General features: G+C 37.7%; 1 protein-coding gene across 1 annotated transcript; it reads left to right on the forward strand.

Moving 5' to 3' along the window:
* The first annotated feature begins 1,535 nt into the window (after nt 1–1,535).
* On the forward strand, nt 1,536–18,460 carry GASK1B (golgi associated kinase 1B). Its single transcript, XM_068187207.1, has 5 exons — nt 1,536–2,149; nt 2,740–4,023; nt 10,939–11,153; nt 14,121–14,347; nt 14,647–18,460. The coding sequence occupies exons 2-5, from the start codon at nt 3,027–3,029 to the stop codon at nt 14,852–14,854; spliced, it is 1,647 nt and encodes a 548-aa protein (XP_068043308.1). The 5' UTR covers nt 1,536–2,149; nt 2,740–3,026; the 3' UTR covers nt 14,855–18,460.
* Nucleotides 18,461–27,338: the final 8,878 nt, after the last annotated feature.

Below are 27,338 nucleotides of genomic sequence, written 5' to 3' on the forward strand. Positions count from 1 at the left end.
TGCACATAGAAAACAAGAACACACACATTAAGGAGCCTAGTCTGTAACCACATCCTTTCAGGTGCCCAAGGATAAAGAGAAGTCAAGATGCAGGACCTTGTGACTGGTGGGCATTGGCACACTCCACCTGTCTCTGCAAATTGCCCAGAGACCTCCTGTTAGGAGCCGCGCAGGCCACCAGCTGCTTCAGATTCTGCAGCTTGTCTAGCAACAGTAGAATTCCTCTTCAAATGCAGGTGTCGGTGAAACAATGTAGGCCAGAATTTGGTCAGACAACAACTGCTGTTCTGAAAGTTTGTCTTAAATATTTTATTACCACAGAGGAAGTACTCTTTCAGCTTAGTAGTTCCCTTTAGTGCTTTGCTGTAGGTTTGAGTGAGAATGATTCCAGAAAGAAGAATAGTACTCACCTGAACAAAACCCATTTTCTTTGTTTCTTGTGAAGGATGATGAAATTTTTTTTTTTTTCCACACAACTCCATAGTCATTTTAGCCTTTCTTATTTTATGGTACCTGCTAGGACACTGGAGCTGTACACCACAGGGACTGAAATAAAAAAATCATTTGCTATTTTGCCTTTTAAGAATCCAAAATTAGAGGCAAACATCTGTTAAACTAACAAGATACTGTATTCTTTGTAGTTGATTTTCTACCACTATCCATTCTAAAGAACATACCAGTACCTGAGTTCTGTCTTCTGAACATGAGAAGTAAAGGAAATACAATTGCTATTATCACATTTTGAGAGCCTCAAAAAACCCAGCAGTCAACACTGTACATCAGTATGTACACCACATTACAATTTCAAGGCTACAAATGAAATGAGAAGTGAAGAATGACTCTCCATATCCTTTTATAATTTCCACCAGATAATATTTAAAGAGTAGCAGTAGAAAGATTACATAGATTACAGAGAATTTCAGAAAATTGTTATAGCAGAGGAGAGCTGTTAGTAACTGGAATCTACAGTGCTTTGGTACTGCTTGGTTGTAATAGACAGGAGCTGTGCACATGCAGGAATTGAGTATTTGAAAACAACTGTTGCAGTGTGATGCATTTCTAACTCAAGCAACTTGTCTGGAGCTTTTGGAATAAATTGTCTTTGTTTGGGATATGTGGCATCAGTCAAATTTGAATTAAAACAAGAAAGAGAGAAGAACGGAAGTGGATGAAGAGATTTCTTACAATCCCAATTCCTCCAAAAACTCAGATTTGGAAAAAACAGGTAACAGGAAGGCTCTTTTACTGCTAATGGGCATGGATATTGAAATTTTAACTTGACAGTACATATTTAGACAAAAAGTAAGAATAAGTGATGTCCTGTGCAAAAAAATACACTCCAAAGTTTTATAAATTCATATTGGACCAATAGGATACATAAACGAGCTTCTTAACTGTCTATTCTCCTTTAGTAGTAGCTAAGGAAAAGAGAATTCATTCCTTGAATTACAGTGAACATATACATTTTATTATTTTATACTTAGACTTTTATTATTTTATACTTAGGAAAGGAGTCAGATGTCAGAGGTTTGCCCTTAGCTTCTGTCTGCTCCAGCTTTTCCAGCTGTACAGGGACTATGCTATGCCTCGCTCCAGAAAGTGCAAATAGGAGACACTCCTGAGCTGTTTAGTAGCAGATTAATAACATTTTAAAAGTGGCTGTTTTTTCACTTCTCATCACAACAATATATGATTTTCAAAAGTTATAAAATCCAGGAAGTGGGTGGTATTTCAAACTCAAAAACCTCAAAAAAACTAAATGCAGTAAAGGGAATTTCTTTAGTGCATTTGCATGCAGTGCACTAGAGGGCTCTCAGGAGTTAGAAATAGATGGAATGCACTTTTGAAAGGCACATACTTCACAGGACTTTTCATTACAGAATTTAAAATAGAAGTTGCTGTGGTTTTGTGTGGGGGGTTGTTTGGTGTGGGGTTTTTTTAATAACGTGAGGTTCATGTCAGTTTATAGCAGTTCATATGCAACCACCTCTCAGTAAAGTTAGCTTTTCAACAGTTCTTAGCTTGCAATGAAATACCTAAATGTGAACCCTACTTAAAAGTGAAATCTGTTCTAGATGCCAGTTTTTACTCAGTTTCTTTTATTAACCTAAGGAGTTTACCAGAACAAAGGATGTGTCAAGCTGAATAGGTAAGAAATTTTATTTTTATAACAATCTATATACAATGTGCACTTATTCTTTGTTTCTTGGAAAGAATCTATAAGCCACTGTCATTTTATTTTAAAAACTATAGCTAGATTCTTTTTATGGCTTCACAAGAGTGAAGAGGATTAACCATCTTTCAATTTTAATGCATGTTTATGAATTATGGGAACTATATTCATAGTCAATTAGGGAAATTTGACACTGCTAATATATTTTTATATTAGTGAATATATGCATATTTAACTACTAGTCACTGGTTCATATTTGGATCATTTACAGCATTTTCATAACATGAGGTTTAGTGAAGACTTTGTCTTCTAAGAAAAAGATAATGATCTGGATTTGACAGGCATTTCTTCCAATGCTGGAATACATCCAGCTGAGATTGAAAATTGAGTCTGTATTTAATGGTTTTGGTGTTTGATTTATATTGTAATGAGAAAGTAAAATATCTGTCCTGACAAATTCCTACATGCATACTGTCTCATCTAGAACTTCTTTTTTCTGAAAAATATAGAGCCACAGATGATATGTGTGAGTAATGAAAGGAAATGCTACTATTTTCTTTTTGCAGTTTGCAAAGAAGATACATAGATCTTTTAGACTACAAGTCAGTAAACTTTGCTTACGCAGCTGGCTCCATTCATTCTCTGAAGCCAATCACTTCCTCTGTGGTGGCTGATAAGAATTTAACAGTTTGAGAAGGTGGAGTGTCAGCATCCTTAGTGCTGACCACTTTCCCAGGCATATCAGTAGGCTCTGTCCATCACCCATGCTGGAAGCTACTTGGAAAACGAGAAATAGAAATTGGGGAAGGGAAATGATGCATCATCATCCTGGCTGGAATGTACAGAAGACTTTATGCTGTTTTCATCATGTGGATTCACTAGAGAAATGACCCCTTTTGATCAGCCAAGTAAAATCAAAAACTTCTTTATTTGCTGCTTGTGGCCCTCACGGCTACTGAGGCTCTGGACTTGTAGGCGCCCGAGGACAAGGAGGAATCTGCTAGTGGGCACTGCCTGTGTGATCTACCTGGGATTCCTTGTCAGCCAAGTGGGTCATGTTTTACCGCAACACAAAGGAGGACATCGAAAGATCAGTTCCAGGAGTCTCCAAGATGCAGCTCAAACTCCTTTTCTGGGCATCCCACTGGATGGCACCCTGTCACCACCCAATTTCCAGGAACCCCAGCTTGGTAGCAACGGGACCTTGCTGCCACCCAATGTAGTTTATATCACCCTGCGGTCCAAGCGCAGCAAGCCTGCCAACATCAGAGGCACAGTGAAGCCAAAGCGCAGGAAGAAAAATGCAATCCCTTTGTCCTATGGGCAGCACTTTCCAAAAGCCACTTTTATGGGCTGGGAAGAGGCCTTTGCCCAACAGACAGGGCAGGCCACACATGCTGCAGGCACAAAGGGACCAGCGATCGCTCTGGAGGCAAGAAAGTACCAACTGGATGAACACGGGCATAAAGGAATAGCTATCAGGGAGAGAGGTCACCAGAGACCTGGGAGGATTTCTGGAGCTGTAAAGGCACAGCTCCAGCCTGAGGAAAGCAATATCAGGATTTATAGTGAGAGCCCTCCCTCATGGATGAGCAAAGATGACATCCTAAACATGCGCATGCTGGCAGACTCTCCCATTGAGAGCATTCAAGAAGTACCTTCACACAAAGCAGTGCTGGCAGTATTTGCAAGAGGTCCCAGCACTGCGGGAACTGCTTGTAATCAAGGACACTGTGGAATTGTCAAAAGACCTCTCGACATGAGTGAGGTGTTTGCCTTTCATTTGGACAGGATCTTGGGGCTAAACAGGAGCTTACCTTCTGTAAGCAGGAGATCAGAGTTCTTCCAAGGTAACACATTCATGTGGTTTTCAGCTTGCAGGTGGGGTGCAAGGTTTCCTTCCTGCTTGGCATTAGCCATGGGGCAGCAGCAGCCACCCCCTTTACCTCCTGTGAGCCCAAGAACTAACTCCATTGTTACAGGGAAATAAAGCTAGTGTCTGTGTCTAACTTCTGCAGTGCATGTATTCTGTCCAGAGGATGAATACCCCAAAGTTTGCTACAAATATGATAGGATTGCTGAGGGCAGTAACAGTTTCCTTACACAAGTCTGGAACAAGAAAAAAGAGAAGGAGCAATCCATAGATTGCTTGACATTGTACAGACTGCCTGAAGTGAAACTGGTGAGAGATTCCAGAATCTCTATGATTCAATGGGTATTTCTGATGTTTTAAAATAAACTTCTCATATTTTAGAATCAACTTTAATAAAATACTGTTGGAATTTCTCACAAAAATTCATCTCTCAGGTGGTAGTAATGGGGTCAGATCATCTACTCGGAGACATAGGGAACCTGCCTGCAGAAGCTTCAATCTTCTTTCATGGCACTAATCCCCTTGGGAATGGAAAAGTTTTTAAAAAGTGCTTCCCTTTCTTCTGATAGTTAAAACAAAAAACTACATTTCAGTGAATTCTGCTGTACATTTTGAGGTTCACTGCACCCATCTATATATTATCCAAAGATATCCAAACACACATAGTAAATATCTCAATATGCCTGTTACATGATTAGTATGGAGTTTCCAATTAAAAAGTTGATTTTTAACCTTTAGTGAAATTAAAGGTAGAATTCAGACATGTAATGTGAGCTAGAAGTCTACTTTAAAATTGCTACCTTCTTAAATATATCTTCAGCATAAGTCCTATTTTTGTACAGTCACAAATCCAAAAGGACTATGTTTGCATTTTAATGAATCATTGCAAAAGTAGCTAGCTATGTTTTTGCTGTTCATTTCTTGCTTCGAAATCAGCTTCTACCAAATAGTTTTATATCAGTCTGCGTTTCTTAAAAAGAAGAAACTCAAAAAAGTAATCCTAGAATGATTTTCTAAAGTCTGACAGCAGGAAGACAACATCGTGATTTCCAGTGTCTTCCTGCTTTGTAAACCTTCCCTTTGGCAGCCTGTACAACAATGGGAATGAATCTCTAGGAACAACAGTTTGGAGGCTTCTGAATATTATTCATACTTGCAGAGCATGGAAGATACATTATGCCTATTTTATTTTTAGGAACAAGATCTATTGCTGTAGAGCTGTCATAAGGCAGTTCAGATGGGGGAACTCTGCACCGTGTGGCTGCAGAGATGACAGACTGCAAACCTTGGAAAACTGCTATTAGGCTAATTGTGCATTGTGTTGCTCAGTATCTGTCACCTTACTGTATGTTTTGGGCTGTCTGGGACAGAATGTGTCATTCTGCCCTCTAATTTTCTTTTCCTCATAACAGGCTAAGTTCCTATTGCAAGAGGAGTGTTGCTAGGTGATGAGAAGAGAAATAACACTATTTTGGTCTCACTTCATTTTTTCCAGCTAAAGGCTGAACAGAGCATTTGGAACAGTGACTGCACCTTGTCTCTCATGATTTCTTTAGCCTGGAAATATGCTGGAACTCAGATGCCTTGTAACTACTTGAACTCTTTACTATTTATGTGCTTGTGTCTGGCATAATGTGAAAATATTTGTGGTAGGAAAATGAGCAAAAATATAATTCTTAAAAATAATATGAGTAATTAGTTCATTGAAATGACCTACATGTGTTTCAGTTAAGATAGGTGGGCTCTGTAAAGTTTTTTTACAGAGTGGCTTGTGTGAATCAGTTATTCACATGGGAAAGCAAGCAATGCAGGATTAGAGACTGTGCATGTGTGTATGAATGTACACTATTTCTGGGCTGACATATCTCTCTCCCCGACACATCCCTTTAGCTTGCCTCATTTGTGATGTGATCCAACAAGACATGTTTGGTGTAGCATTAAAATCTTAAAAAATGGGCTTTTCAAAACTGTCATTCATTTTGTCAAAAGCAGTTTCAAAGAGCTGCTTAGTAAATCCCTGTACAGGTTCTATTTCCCTTATTCCCACAGATCTGACACTGACTTTTTTTAAAGTCTAGCAAAATACTGTATTCAAATTCCCTGTCTGCTGTCCTCACCTTCCCTTGTTAATTGTAAACTCTTTTAAGTGTTAACTGAAATTTTTGTGGCTTGTCTAATTTTTCCATCATCCATCCTGGATGGAAAAATCAGGTATGGTAACTCTTTCTCTCATACTTTTGCAATGAATTGGCTGGATGTAAAAAGCCTGAGTAGTATAGGTAGGAAAAGTCCTTTTGAGCTGGGCATAAAAGTCTGTAAGAGCATGATTTTGTGCGTACACAAGCAGTCATTCTTTACTTCCATTGCTACCTACAAGACATGAAAAATGTCTCCAAGCACCTATAAAAAAAGGAAAATCCTGTAAAACAGCAAGAAATAATCATAAAATCCTGTCTATTGTGGAATAAATGAAGGCTGATGCTTATGTGCTGAGTTTTGGGATGGTCACATTAATACTATAGCACTAAAGTACTTCATTATTTCATAACCTTAACCTGAGGAATAGAAGAGACATAAGTGACCTTGCTTGGTGTTGCAGCCCTACCTTAATGACTTTGCACAGGAGCTAAGCCAAATGCCTGCATGGATGGCCTCCAGCTCAGCAACTGCATTTGTGGGCTGGGACAGTGGCAGTATTTGTTAGGTTTGAGCTACAACTGGAGTTTGTGGGCTGGGGCAGGCTGGCTTCTCTGTCTCACCTGACAGCTGTAAGGATAGTGCTCTGGCTCCTTGGAGAATAGCAATGAGGCTGGGCTCTTTGTTTAGCTTTTTGTTCGATAGCTGCTGCTATGCAGTTCTGTTGCACCTCTTGCTGAGGGACTGAACTCCTTCATGCTGATGGCTACTTCTCTTCCCCTCTGGTTTTCTGACATCCTGAGTCTGACTAAATTGAGAATAATAAGCAGTGGTGTACTCAATCCACTATTTGTCCAGAACCTCCTTTTCCCCCCAAACATGCAAGAAACTCTTCCTTTGAGTAACACCTTTCATTATTGGTTTAGTGCAAATAGATGAATAACATGATAGCTCCACTGGTTGCACTTGTTTTTCTTTACTGGCCTCTGCATGAATATAAACAGTGTCCTATTTTTTTCTGTTATAACCTGTGCTATCAGCCTGCTCTTGCCATCCCATCAAAAATTATGCAATATGAATCACCAATATCAGGACAAAGAATAAAAACCTAATGCTGCTTTATGCTTTCAGAGTGCTCTAAAATACTTCCACATAGTGCTGTACCTCTCAAAGGGGCACAAGAGGCATATTTCCAGTATTCTGTTGGGTAAAGAAGTTAATGTACAAGCACTAATGCAGTCCATAGTCTAGAGAGCAACTAATGCACATTTCATGCATTCCTTAATACTGACATCCATACGAGCACAGGACAGAACATTGCAATGAGGTGCATAGGGAAGAAAGAAAAATAAATGGCCTAACTTCTCTCTGCTTTCTGCTTTTGTGCCTTATATTTTCCCTAAAAACATAAACTCTCAGAATTGTGCTCTGTATGCTGGTCCCTCTCATTTTCCACACTAAATTATCCTTTCTTACTAATGCATGGACAACTAAACTCTTCTGGCAAATGTGGCAGTGGTGAGATGTATTGCCTTACAGTGAACAATGGTGAGTTTGAGAAAGGGCTTTAACTACCTCATGAAAGATTTTCTGCTTTTAGTGTTGATCTTCTGGGCATGTTTGAAAATATTTTCTTTCAAGGAAGTTAGAAAAAGTGCTGTATCTATAAGTCGGAGCACAAGATGAGAGAAATGTTTGCAAGAGCAAAATGTGGTTCCTAACCACATGAAGTTCAGAAGCATGCAGTTTATTTTCAAAGTGATGTGGAGTGTGGAAATCTAAGATGATGCCTATGTTGAAGAAGCCATGCAGTGATACATCACTGAGCAGCACCTGAAGCAGTTTGAGTACCTTGAGGTGGTCTAGCCTTAGCAGCCTGAGGTTTCATCTGTGTTAGCTTATTCAACTTAGCTAAGACATTTTTTAGAAATGTCTTGATGTTCAAAAATATGTATGAATTACTAGGAAGATGGTTTCAGCATGAGTTTTGAAAAATCATTCTCATGCAATTTTGAAGATTGCCTTTGGATAGTTAAGTAGATATATAGATCTAAAATGGCAGTTAAAAATAAAACGAACCCAATCAGCTCTGGGTGAGATTCAATGCAGTGCAGTTGCAGCAACAGAAAAGCAGCACCCCTCTGTCTTATTATGTAAAGCTGACTAGGAAAGAAGCACATACCGAATACACTGGACTTTTTTTGAAATGTGCTTCACCTTCCAGGTTGTGGCTGTAGGTCTCTTCACTGTTGAGGTAACTTCAGCCCAATCCTAATGAGGTTTGAATCAGAAAAGCTCCGCTGATTTGATTGGAGTCATGCCAATTCATGCAGCTGTGAATCAGACCCCTTATCTGCTTTAATTCAGCATCTTCATGTTTTTCCTGCAAGTGTCAAAAATTTGAGTCACAGCTCTTTACTGAAGCTGCTGTTTCATATTCCTGTAATCCAATTTATATTTCAGAGTTGAAAGATTTTTTTTATCATCTTTTCTGCTCCCATTTCCTTTGAAATGCAAACATTTCCTGTATTTAACCTTAGTCTTTTAAAAATGTTTTTGTATCTTAATGGAAACTGGCATGATATTATTCATAGTTTTCAACTATTTATATTACTATTGTTTATCATGTCCTTTTTGGGTAGACAGGAGATATTTGTTTTCTTAGAAAACTGTTTATGTATTTGGTTTGTGAAATAATTCATGAATAGTTACATAAGGTGTTACTGGAGATATAAAAATAATAGGTTAGATTTGGTCCTGAGGAAAGTTGTCATTTTTTTTTTTTCTGAGAATTCCCAATGCTTAGATAGACTTTCTCCAACTTTCTTGGAAAAAAAACCTAGCCCATAGCTGATCTAATTTGGGTAAAGTTATCTGCAGTGTAGGGGTTAGAGCCAGAGTGAGAGACATGGAGAAATGGGTAGGATTTCCCAAATAAGTTACCTAAATACTTATTCAGGTACCTCAGTAGAGGAGAAGCCTGATTTTTAGGAGCGCTCAGCTAATTTTTCAGTGGAGGAGAGTATGGAACATTGTGCTGATAAAGGTAATACTGATAATAAAGAAAGAGTGATTGATGTTCCTAATGGAAAGACACATTCTGTATTATCTAAGGAAACCCTGGGCAACTGGGAGGGAAGTTAACTGGGTTGGCTTGGCTTTGGAAGGACTACCTTGTATGTACAAGCTATGGCAGAGAGAAGATTAGGTATATTCTGATTTGGAAAGGATATGGCTTTTCTCTTGGACTGGATTGCATGTGGGGCCGGCCTGTCATGCTTGTTTGGTGAATGGGAGATGGATCTTTGCACATCTTTCAGTACTAGGTACAGGCAAAGATAATTTCTTACCTGTTGTTTTACAACAGTCAGCATCCTTTGAACGAGTTGCTTTTGATTCAGCTGTGTGAAGATTGTTTTTCACAGTCCTGGCTGCTTACAAATGGAGCATTGACATTGGCAGCTTTTACCTCACTGTTGGCACTGATACCTGGTTTCCATGGGTTATTTTCTGTCTGGTTTGCTTCTGAAGAAGCAAACCTGGACCTCTTGCCTTCTAAAAGCTTTTTTGCAGATCTGTCTCTGTCTCCCTGGGCATGTGGAAGACAAAGAGACAATTTAGGCTGCACTTAACTATGCAATAAATTGTGCAGTAGTGTAGACTAAGTTCAATGAACTTCAAGATGAATATGAATAATTTTTAGGGCTTTATATGTGTTCCAACACTTTCTAGTAAACAGCGCTTAAGCTTTGCAGTTAAATGTTTTTTCCTCTCTGTACTAAGACATATTTTGATCTTCTGTCTACACACCCCAAAATATAAAGGATTTCTTTGTTTTAATGTGTACAAGCCACGGTCAGTCATGGGTCCTTAGCAGTTTAAGCAGCAGTAGCATTGCATCAGGAATAAAAGGAGAGTTTCCTAATAAGATAGATCTGTCTGTTCCTTGATACTGTGTGAAATATATTTATCAGTTTTTATACTGGAGAAGCTCATTTTTAAATTCTTTGACGAGGTTTATTCTCACCAAAGCTAGAATTCACCAAAGAGAAATCCTTTGTCTTAGTTTCAGGGAAGAGAAGAATATTCTTTACACAGAAGAATGAAAGAATTTGGCTAAAATATCTGCTATACAAAACAGATTTCATATCTAGGTAAAAAGCCCCAAACTTGTCAAGTTGTTTATTCATGCTATGCTCACATTCTCTAGTATTCTGATATATACTTTCAGAACTGTGGAGTAATACATTATAGGTTTAAAATACTAAAAATAACAAAATAAATCCACTTTGAGTATAGGATTTGTGGTGTCTCTATGTCCATTATGCAAAAAAAACCCCTTTGACATTAAGTTTCCAGCTCTTGAAAATCCGCAGTTCACTGGAATCAGAAGGAAATTACATTGTTGATTCACAGTGGCATTGTAGGATTTTAACCTACCTAGAAACTTTTTAATAATTAATTTGGTTTAGTATATGATTTTGTACATTAATCTCTTTCTTCAAACAAAGAAAATCTTCTATACATTGAAGGCATTTATGCCTGTTTCCAGTCCTGTGGTGGCTGCTTATGGATGTAGGATAAAACCACATTAACCAAAGAATGTCAAGATATTAGGAGCTGGTTCTCCTGCCAGATCTGTAAAATGGTCATTTTAGGCAAGCATTTTAGGTAATTTAGGCAATGTCTAAATAACAATCAAATAAAACTGATAGTATTGCACTATAATAATGGTATTTTTTTTTCCTTTTTTCAGGTGGTCAAGCCTGTCCTATCATTCTCTGGGATTCCTCACTGAGTCCAACAGATAATAGTACCCATTCTTCAGTGAGGTTAACATGGGGACAATATCAGCAGCTACTGAAGAAGAAATGCTGGCAGAATGGTAAAGTTCCCAAAACTGAGTGGGGCTGTACTGAAATTCATCATCACGAATGGTCCAAGATGGCACTCTTTGATTTTCTGTTGCAGGTAAAATGTTCACTGAACACAACTATTTGTCTCATAAGTCATGTGATCAAGCAGAGGATTTTTAGAAAAAGTAATTTTAGTGTATTTCACTTTTTTAAAATGGGGAAGAGAGGTGTTTGCATAGTTTGAAATTATTTCTGGTATTTCTTATGATTAAAATATCCAGAATGCAGCTTATAATCAGGCAAGAAGCCTAACTGACTAATTTCTTTTAAAAGAGGAAGCAAAGGCTTTTGCCCATATTTATTTCATACTGAGTCAGGCAGACTGTTTCTCCTTCACTCCTTGTTTCTCCAATCAGAGATCTTGACCATGTTCACAACTGTAAATCTCTGTTTACTCTGTGGTCCTTCCTGCACCTCCCCAACCCCAAGAGGTGACTGAAGTGGTTTTGGTGAGCAGCAATCTGAAGCAAGGTAACAGTTGTAGTGGATAATTTTTCCTTTTTTTCAAAAAAACCCTAGACAGTGACGTAGTAAAGAAGGAGTAGAGCAGCAACTGATGAATGATAAATCTGCTGTTCTATTATTCAGAAGGAGTGGTTGGTTAAAATAAGATACAAGAGGATTGAACTTTGCATGACAGAAGACAAATTACTCTTGTACTAATAGCTGGTATCAGAGTGATTTATATCTCTGGTTGCCTACCAGACAAGAACATGCATTCCAGAAAGTGACTGTCATAGTTCCTAAAGACTACAGTTTTATCTGTGCACTCTCAGACTTTATCAGCAGCAGAATATGAAAATTTGAAAAAAAAAAAAATGCCAGGAAAGAGTTCGGTATTAAAAAAAAAATCTGTGCTTCATGAGTCATTCAGAAATAAAGAATAATGGTGAAAAGTATTCTCTGTTAAGTATAATTCCCTCAGAAGAATAGGTTTGACACCTCTAATAGATCTTCCTAATCTCTGATTTTAAATGCTGTAAAACAGGAACAGGATATAAAATGCTTATAGTTGACCTTTACTCGCCTTCTGCAAGAGCTCAAGCAAAATGGATTATTTAATTTTGAGAGTTTGGACCTCTTATGTACATAAATGTATGACAGAAAATTCTGCCAAACTATATGCATCAATTCCAGAGTGTTCCATCATTATGTCTTAGCACTGAAATGGTGCAAGATATTGTGAAGAGGCTGTCTGTAAGAACAAGATTTCCTTATCTATTTAATGCATGCAGAGAAGTGCAGAGGAATGGGGTCTATACATCAAAGGAGTCTTTCTAGAAGGACTTTGCTTTACTTTTTTACCTTTGGATGGATTGAATAAGAAATCCCAGGAGAGAGAACACTGGAAGCAAGAGGGGCTCTACAGCCTTCAGATTATGAATGCTTCTCATGAAAGGAGAAAGAGGAAGAAAAGTCTATTCCATTCCTTGGGATTTGATATTTGGAAACAAGCACTGTCAGCAATACAACTAGAAATAGAACTACATATAAAAAACCCCAAACAAAATCAAAACAAACCCAATTCTCAGACTTCCATTTGATTAAAGAGGTGGCCTTTTTATTTCAACATGCAACAAAGTTCTTCATCAGGTGGGGTCCTAATTTTGCTGGGAAGTTACAAGAATGAAATTGTAATTTATTTTAATTATATGTAATGTAAATGTAAATGTAATTTTAGAAGGCTTATGTGAACAGTTATTCTTTTATGCTTAGAGCAGTTTGAAGAGTTAACAGTAAACAACAAAGGACAGTAAAAATGATTGACTTTTGATGAGCTACTCATCAAGTCTTATATGCACCAGACCAAACCTCCACTCTCTAAACATCTGTTATCAGGAGCAGGTCTGCTGTCTTGGAAGGTGATCTGGAGCCAAAGGCAGCTCTAGGACAGGCAGGGTCAGCAGCAGGAGAGGCAGGCCAGCAGGAAGGATGGTGAAAGCCACAGGCCCCATTTGTGGCCCTGTGAGCATCAGGCATAGACATGACAGCTTCAAAACTGACAGGCAGGAACCTCAATCAACAACCCAGACACAAGCAGCACAAGACACCTCCCCACACCTTCTCCTCTGAAGGACTCAGAGGAGGGCTGAGCTGCCTGAGCTTAAAGGGGGCTCCTATGCCCAGGGGCATGTGGAAGTCCAAGGTGAGACTTCTAAGAGTAATCCAGGCCAATTTGTGTGCCCAGGGCTGTAGCAATGTTGAATATTTACTCTCATCTACTCTCATGGGGTAGCAGCACTTTCAAGGAGTGATTTATCCTTCCTATATTAGATGGTTATCCTAAAATGGCATCCATTGCTCTGGATATGCCTTGTTCTTGTCATTGTTTATGAAAGGGAACAGAACTTACCAAGTAAAAAGAGATGCCTAACATCAACTAACCAAAGTTAGTCCAGATTTATGTATTCTTTCCAGCTAAGTGCTGTGTGATGAATAATTGAGGTTTTGCATGGGAAAAATAGTCTAGACCACCATGTCATAAAAGTATATACCACAGGGAGGCTGCTCTGTAATTATAAGTACACTGTTCTTATGTTTTAAAGCTTTTGATGGTTTGTTATGGCCCTCACTGGTCTTTTCAGTTATTTTGCATACTGTTGGCCTTATAGGTCCCACAAAATGAAGATCCTCTATGTGTGTCAGACTGTGCTATTTCTATTGTTCTTCAGCAGAGAAAATGTAAGAAAAAAAGAAAACTTCTGACAAAGGAAATAGAATTGTATTCACCATCCTCTTATTCCAGTTACACAGTGGTATTGTTCAATTATTTTCAAAGAATTTATACTGACATAATAGATCATGGCTATAAAATGGATAAAAAACAGTCTGAGAAACTGCTTTTAGCAGTACCTGAAGGTATGAGGACCAGGTCTTCACTGCTGTTTCACTGTTTTTAGTTACACTTGTCCTGAACTTGTTTTCCTGTCAGTTGGGTTAGAGAGCAATGTCTTACAGTGACACTTTGTCCCAAGTACTTTGGTATTGTTTTCACTTGGCACTCTGCTGTACTTTGTTTCAGATCTATAATCGACTAGACAGAAATTGTTGTGGATTCAAACCTCTCAAGGAGGATTCCTGCATGCAGCAAGGACTGAAGCTGAAATGCAATGATCAGGATGCTGTTGACCTGACACATATCGTTCAGAGAAGGCATGACCAAAGGCACTTGGCCTTTATAGACAATAAGGGTTTCTTTGACAGAAATGAGGACAATCTTGACTTCAAAATACTACAAGGAATCAATGAGTAAGTTTTCGATTATTAATTTTGTAAAAGGATTGATAATTTCTTCCCAGTTTGAGTATGAGACACTAAGCTACTGGAATAGATATCATTGGCCCAAAACATTGACAGGATGTATCTAAAAATGTATGAGTAATCCCACAGCTGTAAGAGATACAATTAACGTACATATGATTAGGCACGCATGGACTTCCTTTGCTGAGTTGCAGCCTATATTCTTAGAACTGATTGCTAAACCACAACATAAATACTGCAATTCAGAGTAATAGCAAAACCGGATTAATTTCTTTGTGCCTTTCCAGATTCCCTGCATCTGCAGTTTCAGTGCTGAGGAGCCAGCGTTTACGTGAGAAGTTGCTTCAGTCTTTGTTCCTTGACAAAATATACTGGGAGAGCCAAGGAGGCAGAAAAGGAATTGAAAAGCTTATTGATGTAATAGAAAGGAGGTCCAAAATTCTTCTTACTTATATAAATGCACATGGAGCCAAAGTATTGCCCATGAATGAATGAAACAGTCTTTTTTCCATCTGAGAGAAAGTCTTTAAAAAATGTTTTATGGGGCAGAAACTGATGGTAAAATTGATTTAATTCATAGCATCATTTTTTTCCCAAACTTTCAAGTTTATTTTTAAATAAGAAATCTTACATGGTTTAAAAGCAACATTTAAGTGTCAGCTGCAGCTCAACACAGTGTAGTCTCTTCTATGTCACCAGTGAAATGAAAAATAACCAAATGATAATATGCAGTAATATGTAGGTACTATGAACACTCTTTCTATTGAAGTGTTTGGAAATTAGCAACAGGATTTTCAGTAGATTAGCCTGGATTGCTCTTACTTCCCTCATTGAAGTCAGTAGATTTTATTGCAAGTTTAAATGGGAAAAGAGATGTGTAAGCACTTGATACATTGATGACACTTGCTGAAACATATGTAGTATAGGAATTTCTTCTTTTATTAGATATACTAAAATGCCAACATTTCCAAGGGCTTCTTTTACTTTATTTTATTTTGATCTTTTGAAATATAAGAACTAAATTCAGCTCTTTTAAATGCAGGAGTGTTTGTGCAGGACATGAGGAAATTTTAAAAACAGAGTGAGGAGAACGTGGCTTTAACAAAAATAATTATTTTGACAAATACAGTTTTTACTTGTCCATTATGGGTACAATTCATCATGAGTCACTCATTGCAATGTATTTTTTTCAATGCAAGTTGTTCTGATGTGGGGGTGGATGATCTGGCATTTTCTGTCTTTTGATTAACTGGGTATTTAAATAAAAATAGCTTTAGCTTTGTATGAATATGCTGCTAAATAAGTACGTGTTTTGCTTTTACAAAATTCTTGACAGCATTTTTTGAGAATATTATTAAAAAGCAGAACTCCTAACAAGACTGTTGTTAAACTCAGCAGAGGAAATATTTAATGTGTGTGTTCAGCTCTAGCCAGCAATTCAGGCTTGGGTTTCCATTAAGATTGACCACTGTGGGGTGATGATTGTAACTAAGAACTTGCCCCAAGTGTTCCCACAAGTGTGGTTGTTAGGGAAGGTTGGATAAGCACTTCACATTTTTACCCTTGAAATGCTGCAGAAAATAAATATAAATTGACACAGTCTATCATCACATCCACCTTCTACCTGACTGTTAAGAAAAATTCTTACCATCTTTCTAGAGAAATATCATCTTTTAGCCATGAGGTAATGGCAGAAGTTGGATACTTTCATAGCTACTCTTGTCTTTATGTGTCGTAAAATTATATAGGGTATGAAAGAATTTTAAAAGTGCTGGTGTAATGTTATTAATGACAAACTAAAATGTCTAATGTCACTGCTAATGTGGATGGGTGAATTTAATGTTTTAAATAACTACAATTCCACTGCAGCTAAAATTAGTTTTCTTTCTTAGTATCAGAGAACCCATTAACAATAATTGCATTACTAGAAGTAAGAAATCTCATTATAGGTAGAGTTAAAAAGACTTAGTAAAATTTTAAGACCTTATTCAGCTAAATAATCTTTTATTTTATTTTGTCAGCAAAGGACAGATCAATTTGTTAAAACTTCCTACAACTTAACCATTGCCTCAAGAGAATGTGTATGAGTGCTTTGGACTTTTTAACACCAAGATAGAATTTTACAGGACTTTCAATTTATCCCTTTCTTTAAAGTGTTGTAACTTATTAGCCAGATAATTTTCATCACAGAAACAAAAATATTTTGGCTTGCACTGTGACCAGAGACTAGAGAAATAAGCCATCATCAGGATACATTTCACATGGAATTCCTGTTGCAGTTAATTTCACTCTGTGATGGCCATCACAATCAGTTTGTCTCATTTTCTAGCCTATCTCACAGGTTTCTTCCTGCTAGATACCTGTTCTAGCAAACAGATTTATTATCCCTCACTGCTGGGAGTGAGAGAAAGGCACGACTCTCAGCAGCACAGAGCTTAGGAGAGGGCCCAGCAGAGTTGTGAATGTAGCTGATTATGACAAGGTCCTTGTGAGAACTCTGTCTTCTATCTTTAGACTGCACATTCTGATGCTGAGTCTTTGCCCAGTTGTAATTTTTTTCCAGAATTGGCTCATTGCTGAAGAACACAAGGAAATCCATTATCTTTCCGGGCTGGATAATTTATTTTTTATGGTCATAACTTGATGCATTCTTCTCCATTTCTTCTGGACATGGACTAGTGTTTCCTTGAGTATGATACATGCTTTTTTATTTGCCTGGCAGTTCAGTGCCTGCTCTTAAAGCAGCAATATAATTACCTATGAAACTGCCCTGAAGCTGACCCAAACCAATGCCTTTCAGTAGTCCTGGATTCTAGAGAACTGAGTAGCCACAATGCTGTGCATTACTTAAAAATCTGACCAAGCATGAAAAGTGTAACTGTGAAAAACAAAATTTATGGAGACTTTCCAAGGGCAAACAAATACTCCCCATGCTGTGTTAGCATGCCCTATTTCATGTACAAACACTCTTGTAGTCTTCAGGTAAGCCAGGAGACTCTTTCTGAGATTGGACAGTGAGACAGGATTGCAGGTTGCTTTTAGTTCTCTCATGTTGATAACAAACTCCAGAAAGTGCTTTTTATCCTGCTGCTGTGGAGCTCGGTACGTAATCCAGTATTGTTAATAATGCAAAATATGATTGCAATAGCTCTTAGGAATGCATACTAGCCAAGTTCTAGCAATTTTTAAATGAAAATGAAAAATTCTGTATTTTTTTGAGTGCATTTGCATAAATGTTATAGTAAAAATACAAAAGGAGCACTTTAAGTTTGTTTATTCTCTGCTACTACATTTAAGATACCTGCTTCAGTAACGTGGGTAAAGTTTATTGGGAAATTGGTTCACATCCTTTGGAAATAGCATGACTTTGGACTGACAGGAACTGCACTGTAGCTAAAGTAATATCAGCTGACAGAAAAAATCCGGAAGAAGCCTTATTCAACCTATGGTGATTGAGAGAAAGCCAAGAAACTGTGCCGGGCTGTCTTCCATTTCTGGGCATATGGGATCAGACAAGGATTCATGTTGCACATTACGTGGAAGGGTGTAACCAACAGCAACAGTGCAGAACCTGTGGGTGGGGAAAAGGCGATTATGTCATTCTTGAATCTGCCTGAAAGCCAGAACCACATGAAATGGAATTACTAAGAAAGTCAAAAGAGTTTGCTCTCAAAAGAGTTTGAGATTTCATAACACTGGAAGACAGAGCTTAAAATGAGTAGCACAGGCACAGATGCCTTAAAATTCCTTGGGAGCCTGCCAGCAAGTTAATAGTCTTAAATGTTTCAGAAGCTGAGGACATGAAAACTGTGGAGCACTGTGAGAGCAGTTTCCTTCTTTTCTTGTGTGGGTATTCTATAAAACACCATATTAAAATAAATAAATAAATAAATAAATAAATGGCAGATTAATTTTGTGGTTTCAAACTAACAAGTGCAGATTCAGGGTACATTAAGGGACAGGGTTCCCACAGCAAACCTGGGAACACTTTCATGCATATCTTTGTATGCAGACACAAAAATACATATAAATGTATTTATACTTTGGCTTGTTTCTATAAAATGATCAATTTAGCTAATAAAGAGTGTGCTGTTTATATAATTTCCTGTATACATTAAGAATTGTATTTATGAGCCTAAGTCCAATTTCGGGTATACACAAGTTGAAGTTTAAGCAAAATAATAGATGAAACTTTTGTCCTCAAAGGATTAACTCTTCTTTTGCTAACACATTTATATAATCTTAAAAGTTTTTTACTGACAGTTGTAGAGTAAAACAGCAGTATGTATCTGTGCTAAACTTCCAGAGTGATATCAACTCAGATGTTTTTAAAAGTTTTATACTAGATACTGAATTTCCATTTTATTTTGGAATTTGTGAATTTTAAAAGTCTATTTGTCCTTTAACAGTGTTTTCACAAGTAATGGCTCATTTGAATCTCTGCTGCTATTGTCATGTAATATGTAGAAATATACAAAATAAAGATCTTTATCATATTTTCAGTTTAGACCTCTAAGTTGCAATAAAAAAATCCTAATAGATATTATTGTTATATGTGGATCATTAGTTACTGTTTCGAAAGAACTATGGCCTTGAAACTGCTTCTTCATAGAAACAGCCGAAAGCAGATCATAGGAATCTTTCTGTAGAAATATTTTCTAGCTATTTACTCATGAGACTTGCAACTCTTTCTCACTAAGCTGATTCAGTGTAGCTGTGAATCTTCTGGGTACTGCAGCATTGGTATTTGCTACCTTCTTTAGCCATTCTGACAATACCTACTCACACAAACATTGAGCAGAAAAGGCCATGCTCATTTATAATGCCAGGACAGAAGTATTGGTCAGAGACTTGTAAACTTTCTAACATGCCATGAGCAAACACAGGAATGGCAGAGAGACACTGGACTCCATGTGCAATAGAGACTCACACAGAGTTAAAGTAGCCTAAAACTTCTGGCCTCTCAAGTTTATAGTTTTTGCCACAATCGAAGAGAGACTAGTGGGAAACACAAAGATGAGGAAACATTTTAAACATTCTCTTTCCCACAAAAAGTAGTTTGTTTTATTAAAAATATTATTTATTTTTGTGCATTACTGCATGCTTCAGGCAAAATTCTGTCAGATACATTTGTGTGAATTAATTTCAATTTCACTGAATTATCCCATTTCCAGATAAACCAATTTAAGTCAATTAGATTAATCTGTATTCTCAGAGGTTGGAGAACTGAACCCTTAGGTCAAAGGGAGGCCTTGGGAGAGTGACATATTAATAAGGACAGTTTCCTGAAATATAGCATGAATATAGAACTTAGAACGTTAAGTTCTCTAAGCAATATCTGTGGGATACAAGAAGGGTCTACAAGTGTTCTTTGAAGACTTTTATTCTGTTCCACCTGTATTTCTGTGTGTCAGGACATTCAAAGAGGATTAGACAAATTCAAGGACTACAAGTTTATATATGGACTTTTTAAGAATTAGATAAGCTTTTATCCTCTAACATTCCTGATACAATAATTCTGGGTGCTGGAGAATATAAGGGAAATGAGCCACAGATAATGCCCCAAGTTCATGTTCTCAGCTCACAGTCTGAGCTGTACTGTTGGGCTGGGTGGCACCAAGCAGGGAATTCCACATATTTGTGTATTTGATGGCTATTTAGCCAGATGCAATATTGTAAGCTCTTCAGGCTTCCTTTTATAAATAAGAATATATAGAATTATCTTTCTGTGCAAGTATGGGGATGCTTGGGGTGTTGTGAATCTGCTTTGTCTTTGATGAAAGAAGAGAAGGAAAACAGATGGCAACCTTCTAATGCCTAAAGATAGTTTTCCAAAAGCAGTTCCATGGATTTTGTTCTTTTGGAAAAAACAAAATGAACAAAAATGCAGAAACATTTTTTTCCTTACTGTTATGCATTGTCCTGTCTATATTTGGCACTGGGTATGCCAGTACCATTACGTGACTGAAATAAGTGGCTTTTCTAAAAATTAGTTCAGTTTCAGTAGTTATTTCCTTTTTAGTCTTCTGCAGTGCATTTGCTTCTTATTTAATCATTTGGTTTCAGCATTCACTGTTCAGGAGCATTATCTCTATTTCCTTCCATAGAAAAGCTGGCATGGCATTCCATGGGGGTCTGTTAAGCTGTACAAGCACGCCTTATCAGAGGTATTCTTCAGCTGGCTATGTGAAACACTTTGAGATTTAGAGGGAATTTATTAACTGTTTGAAATCCAGCCTTCTGAAATGTGAGGATTATGTCTGACAGATGGTTCAAGCTGGCAGTCCAACGTGCTCCTATGCTTTGGGAATTCTGAAACAACTACAGGTCACACAACTTAATTTTCATATATAAGTGGATATATCCCGTGCTTAAGACAGGATCTTTCTGGTTATCTGGCATTTTTTTTCCTACCTCAGGTCTCCCAAAATAGAAATATGCAGTCAAAAAGTAAAAGTGATAACTGGCTGAAGCATACTCTGAATACAGCTGTGGCATAGTTGCGGTAAAGAGGTGATGCCCAAACGAAAACTAGACCTGCCTTATAAAAACATCATCCTGAAGGAAGATGAAAGGATTCCTGCTGTTATATATGTCAAGACTTAACTTTAGAAACCCTCATTATGTGAAGATAATATCTGAGGCTTTTGATCTATGATCAGGCCCAAATGACTGTAGCAGCTCTCTCCCCAAACTCCCATTTACTCATTCTGCTACACTTTTTATGAACAGATGGACAATTCTTCACAACTTACTGGCCTGTAACATGAAGGTTTTTGAAATTAGACAGGTATGTATGTTTGAATACCCAGTACACACCTAAATTTTGCTGATTATTTCAATGTAATAGGCTTAACTTTTCTCCTTCTGGGGCTGAATCACTTACATGAAAAACTCTGAACACTACACCTGCAGTTTTTATGTTGCATCTGATCCCTACAAAATACAAATCTCTTTTGCAGCTGATCAATAACCAGGAATTTTTCTCTTGGTGATCTCTAACAATGTTAAGCATTGATACCAATAATTTCTCAGATTTCAACTACAAATGTGACATCTTTTTCCCTTACCAGGTCCTTTTCTTCCATATAATATTCCTGTTATTGCAGATATCACTGCTACTATCCGGAATTTCAGTTGCAGATTGGATGGAAAAATGCTTGGAAAGAATCTCCCAATTTATTTCTTTTGTATCATTTTTAGAGTGTACCCAACTGAATTTTTGAAAAGCAGGTTCAGGTGAGAGATAGATTGTTATGAGAAATGTCAGAAGCCTAGTCATTGGGTTTTTTTCTTTTCTTTAATAGTTAGGTGAAAGAATTTTAGATCTGTTATAACACAGGTAATCCACAAAGTATTGCTGAGTCCATCTTGACTGATCACTGTTGTGGCCCTCATTTCTCCTACTGTGGGCTCTTTTCCTCCTGTGGGTTCCTTTTGTAGTTATTCAGTTCCTGCTGCACTTTTGACTGGGAGACTTCCATTACAGGGTTTTTAGATGAGAAGGCTTTGTGGCTTAAAAGGGAAGCAGAAATAAACCTCCCCTATAATATACATTAAAATGCAGTATTCTGTTTTCTTAATAACCAGACTTGATAGAATTGTGTTACAGTCCTGTTTCAGTGCTGTTCTGCCTTTCTCTGACCTTATGCAGGACAGATACTCAGCTGGCTTGGCAGTTCCCCCATACTCAGTGCAGTGCCAGCTGCTTGAGCCATTCCTTCTAAAGTTACTTTCTGACTGAGCTCTGAGGCTCTTTCTGTCCAGCTGCAGGAGTCACTGCACTTGGGATCGCAGCTGGACCTGGGCTGATTCACAGGCTTTGTACTCCACTGGGTAGTGCTGATAAGACTCTTGTACTTGCTGTTAGAGAGAGTGCAATACACCATCAAACCCTGCAGTGCAGTCACACTTGAAAGCTCGCTTGGCTGTATCAGCATGAACTAAGCCAATAAGGCAACTCATGCGACAGAAGCGTTGATGTATTCTGAGAGCCACAAAAGGTCAAAGAACAAAAGAGATTAAATCCCCATTAAAATCACAGCTTTCCACTTCATTTTGCTCTGTGTGCTTGTATGTCCAAACTTGAACTTGAAATGCTAGTTTGCAAGTAGCTCCAATGTGCAAACACAGCTTTTGTCGATTTGTTAGTGTTTGTGTTGCGAAGCAAGAGATCTGAAAGCCAAAGAACAACAGATTAAAGCTTATGCAGTATCAACATCATACTGGGAAAGAATTCTTACCCTCTATCACAGTCTTATCGGAGCGATAATCTGCATGGCCATGAAGAGCTGACTCCTATTTTTTGTTACAATCTTCGCTTAGTGCTAAGATTTCTTTGATTTTCTGCTGTTAGCTTTACCACCCAGTGTAGATATCCCCAGACTTTCACAATTGCTCTCTTTCCTGCTAAGAAAACAAAATTTACATGTATTTCAGTACTTCTTGGCAGCCTGCCTCCCACATATAGTTTAGGGTCAAATTTTCTACCTATTTGCTTTCCCTGGTTTTAGGCATAGGTAATGGTATAATTAGCAAACAAAAATAAGTAATTTTTTCTCTTGGTTTGGGAATAAGTCCTGCTAAAAACTATGTAAATTCACATTATAAGAAGAGACTGCAGATCATCAGAGAAAAGTGTACTTCAGAAGTGTAGATCTGAAACTTTGATATTCAGTTTTGCAAAAAAAAACTTGCAGTAGAGCTCAATATTGTGGCTATTCCACCTTTTAAGGACTGGATAAATGTTTAAGAAAATCAGGAGACTCTCCTTGATCAAATTTTTTAATAAACTGCCACCCTCCCTGTCACTTTATGTTGACTAAAGCCTGGAAAAGTCCTGCACTTTGGATGACTTTCACTGTGGGATTCAGATAAAGGGAGGCCATAATTTCTCATGTAGCTGTCTGTAATCTGCTTTCCTACAGCCACCATCCCTGGGGGCTACTCTTACAACCTCTTGGAGCCACAATAGGGTGGTATTACAACACAGTGTATGGTCAGCTTTACTAGATTCCTTCCTTCTCATGCATATGTTTCAAGTCCTTACTCATAATTAAGTCCTTACTTGCACTAGTGAAAGCAAAGGCTGCATACTTTAAGGCTCACATCTGAGCCTCCAGTTCTAGGGAAACTTCTGCAATTGTTTCCCATTTCTTACTTGGCAAACAGATGTCACCAAGATCCGTTCAAGCATTCTGGAATGAACTGAATATGGATTACGCAATTTTCATATTTTTCAGTGGAGAAAAAACACTAGGATCCTCCAGAAAAGGACACTTTTGGCTAAGTTTGCAGCTGTTAATTCCCAATGAAAATAGGTGATTTCCTCCAGCCTACATGTAGACATCCAGCTTTCACCATATTCTTCTGGCTAAATTAGGAGATTGCCCAATTAGAGCTGTGTTTTGTGGTGTGTCTCTCACATCATGAGTCATAGGCAATAAAGGGGCTAGCAAGATAATTTGGAAAGAAGATAGCTAATGGAAGATTAGGTAATGGTGGGCTGTATCTAGGTTCTCTCTCAATTTACCCAGCTCCTCCCTAAACATTAGCAATGCTTAAATACACCCCTAGGCATGATTTCACAAAAAATGGAGACTTCAAATTATCCACATTAGTTCTTTATGTGTTCCTAATGGGGTTCTGATTCTCATTTATGCTGGCAGTTATGTAATAGAGAATTCTTTACAGTAACTGTAGTGTAAGGTGCTGCAGCATGTTAAATGAGCCCCAAATATACTCTATACTTGCTAAAATAAGTATCAACTTTTCAGAAGCACAGTAGATAACATTGCATTGCTAGATTAGGCGTGGTGTGATACATCTTTCCATTAACTGCAGATACAAAATCTTGTATCTGCAGTTAATGGAAAGATGTGTCACAGAGATATCCTGTGAATGCTCTCCAAGGGTCTTGAAAGAACACAAGAAAAATTAATATATTCTTATCCACATAAGAAGTTTTCACCAGTGAGGGATTTCTTACAAAAAGCATGTAGTGATAAAACAATGGAAAAAGCCTTCAAACTGAAAAAGAGTAAATTTAGATTAGATGCTAGGAAGAAATTCTTCACTCTGAGTGTGGTGAGACACTGGAACAGGTTGCCCAGAGGAATTGTGCATGACCCACCCGCAGAAGCATTCAAGCCCAGGTTGGATGGGGCTTTGATCGAGTTGGTCTGGAGCAAAGTGTCCCTGCCAATGGCAGGAGGGCTGGAACGAGATGGTCTTTCAGCCAAGTCATTCTATGGGTCTATGAATTCAAGTGTTATTCTATACATTTTGCAAATACGGTTCAGAGTAGTTTTTCATTTAAACCAATTTAACAGCCTCAGATGTAGAAGGATATGATAAATTAGAAATTGCAAATGCGGTTCACAAGGAAGGACATTAGTTCTTTCTAAAACATCTTTCACCTTTGAATTAATACAAATATGTAGTATATGCATTTTTGTCCATTTAAAGCTTTGTTCTTGTTCAGGTTTCATGATTAGTTGAAAAGCTACTAGCCTGTGTGCTACATTTTACATAATGCTGTAGTTTCAAATTGCAAAGTAATATGGATCAATTATAGCAGAATATTTACATCAGAAAAGAAATCTTAAGTTAATTTCAGATCAGCATACATTTCCAGCTAAAACAGGATGTCTAAATCATTTGGATGTAGCCATTTTATCTGGAGGTCATTCCTCATTTAAAATCTGGTGGAACATTCCCTGAAGACCTAATGGCAGCAGTCCCAGGGAATATGGTAACCATTGGCTCAGGCTTCTGATAATGATGGTACACAGTCAGTTGAGAGTCAGGTTAATCTGTTCTTCCCAGCATGGTGTGTTAGATCTATGATTTCCAAAATAGAAGATCATCAAGCACTTTGCCCCAAGGACACAATCAAAATCAAAACCCAAAGAAGTAAAACCAGCGAACTAAGTCTAAATATGATGGCAAAGATGAATAAATGAAACAGCCTTAAAACCAAGGAAGTTTTCTTGGAGAAAGCTTCGTTTTGTGTGGGTGAGTTCTCCTACAATACACAGATGCTGGAAAACTTTAAACATTTGACATTTTTCAGCATAGCCATCTGAAAAACTACCCTCCTGCTTGTTACAAAATCTCTGGTGAGAAAGTGTGTGCACATCACAAAGAATTCTGAGAGGACAACTTCTTTTAATCACTAAGTGGGAGTCATTTCTGCCTGACACCGCAGTGGAAAAACTGAGGAAGGAAAAAAATTCCTATCAAATGATAGGACTGTGCATTGATTCTGATACTTCCTGCTTACAATACCTTTTTCTGGGCTCATTCATATAATTTGTTTGTTTTCTTTTTCATTGAAGTTGTAGTATTAGATGCCACATCAAATTAATTAATTAGTTACAAAATTATGCAATCAAACAGTTCCTAAAATGGACATTCATTACTTACCATTTTAGATATACTCTAGTAAAAGTGTGGCACACTTAGACAGTTGGCTTCCCTTTCAGTTCTCACTTTGATGATGTGATGGATGATTTTAAACTCTAATTAGAAAATTTCACATGAACCTGATGTTACTATTGAAAAATATTTCCTAAAATGCTGTGAGTTACAGCTGACTTAGGATCTGATAGCAGCTTTGGAAGCCAGTCAATTGAGTGATTTACAATGCGTGACAATACAGCTTCAAATCAGCTTTGAAACTATCACAAGATTATGTCCAGGTGAATACCTGCAGTTCCTGAAGCTGCAACCCAGTTAGATAGCTTGAATTTTCTTGAAAATGTATGAAAATATTTTTATTAATTCTCTGAAGCATGGGAAAGAGTTGCTCATTTTTGTCAGAGAGCATTAATCTTTAATTAGGCCATTGTGATTTGGAGCCAAGTCCTGGAAGGGGTGACACTTGCCAGCTGGTTGGCTCAGGCAGTGGATGTTGGGTTGTGTAGCAAAGCCCCCAAGGGACCCGAAGGCTCTTAATGAAGCCCTGTGTGCTTCCACTGGCTCTTGTTAACACATATTTCCTTTTCATCTCCTACTTTTCTGAGGATTTCTTCCATATCTCTACAGGCAGCTGCTTTCTTGTAGTGATATTTTTTTGTTGTAGCTCTGAAAGCAGACAAAAGTGTGTTTCAGTAGTTAGCAATATCAGTGTTAGGGCCTAGCATAAGAGCTGTAGGCATTTTGTCTGTCAAGTAGTTTATCTACACCTACACAGATCTACCTCTTGTTAAATGGGCCTGTTTCCTGGAGCTTGGATATAGTTCAGAACTTCAAATGTATGAAACTTCTCACACATTCAAGACATTTCAGTTACGTATAAAACAGCTTTTAGGAAACATGATGGGTTGAAAAAGGCAGAGCACTCTTAAAATTACTTGCATTCAGATGGTTTTTATTTGAGTCTTGGAAGCACTTGTTAACTTAGAAGGATTCAAATTCAGATTCAGTTTGCATGCAGAGTTTGTCTGAGATGTAGCTTCAGGTTTTAGACAGTTATTATTCTGTGTCATTTTCTTTCTGCCTGAAAGTAGGATGCAAGTAGTTAAAAAGCTAATTGTATATAAAAAACTTTGGCAGAAAGACCTAATTATATTGTGTGGGAATGGGTGTCCAGTTCAGGTACAAGTTGTCAGGTCTCTTGCACTTCAGGTGCCCTGCATGCCTGTCTGCAAAGAGCTAGAGCACAGGTTTGTAAAAGTGTTAAGTCTCTAATTGAATATAATTTGGAGAGCACTTTGATTCACCTGGGAAAATGGTGATTCTTGACTCGTATACTGACCTGTGATAGTAACTACATTAGAAATTGAAACAAAGCTATCATTGAATTACAGCTGATTAGGGTTCTGCACCTGAAAATTTGCCTATTTTTTCCAAGTGTATCAAATAATGCCTCAAAAACTATCACCTATTTCTTTAAATGGCTTTGCTCAAAGATGAAGATGCCTAGAACAATAAAGGGAGGCAGGCATACATTGGATACATAGACTTCTTTCTACAT

The sequence above is a fragment of the Anomalospiza imberbis genome, chromosome 4, assembly GCF_031753505.1.
Source record: "Anomalospiza imberbis isolate Cuckoo-Finch-1a 21T00152 chromosome 4, ASM3175350v1, whole genome shotgun sequence".
Taxonomy (NCBI): Eukaryota; Metazoa; Chordata; class Aves; order Passeriformes; family Viduidae; genus Anomalospiza; species Anomalospiza imberbis.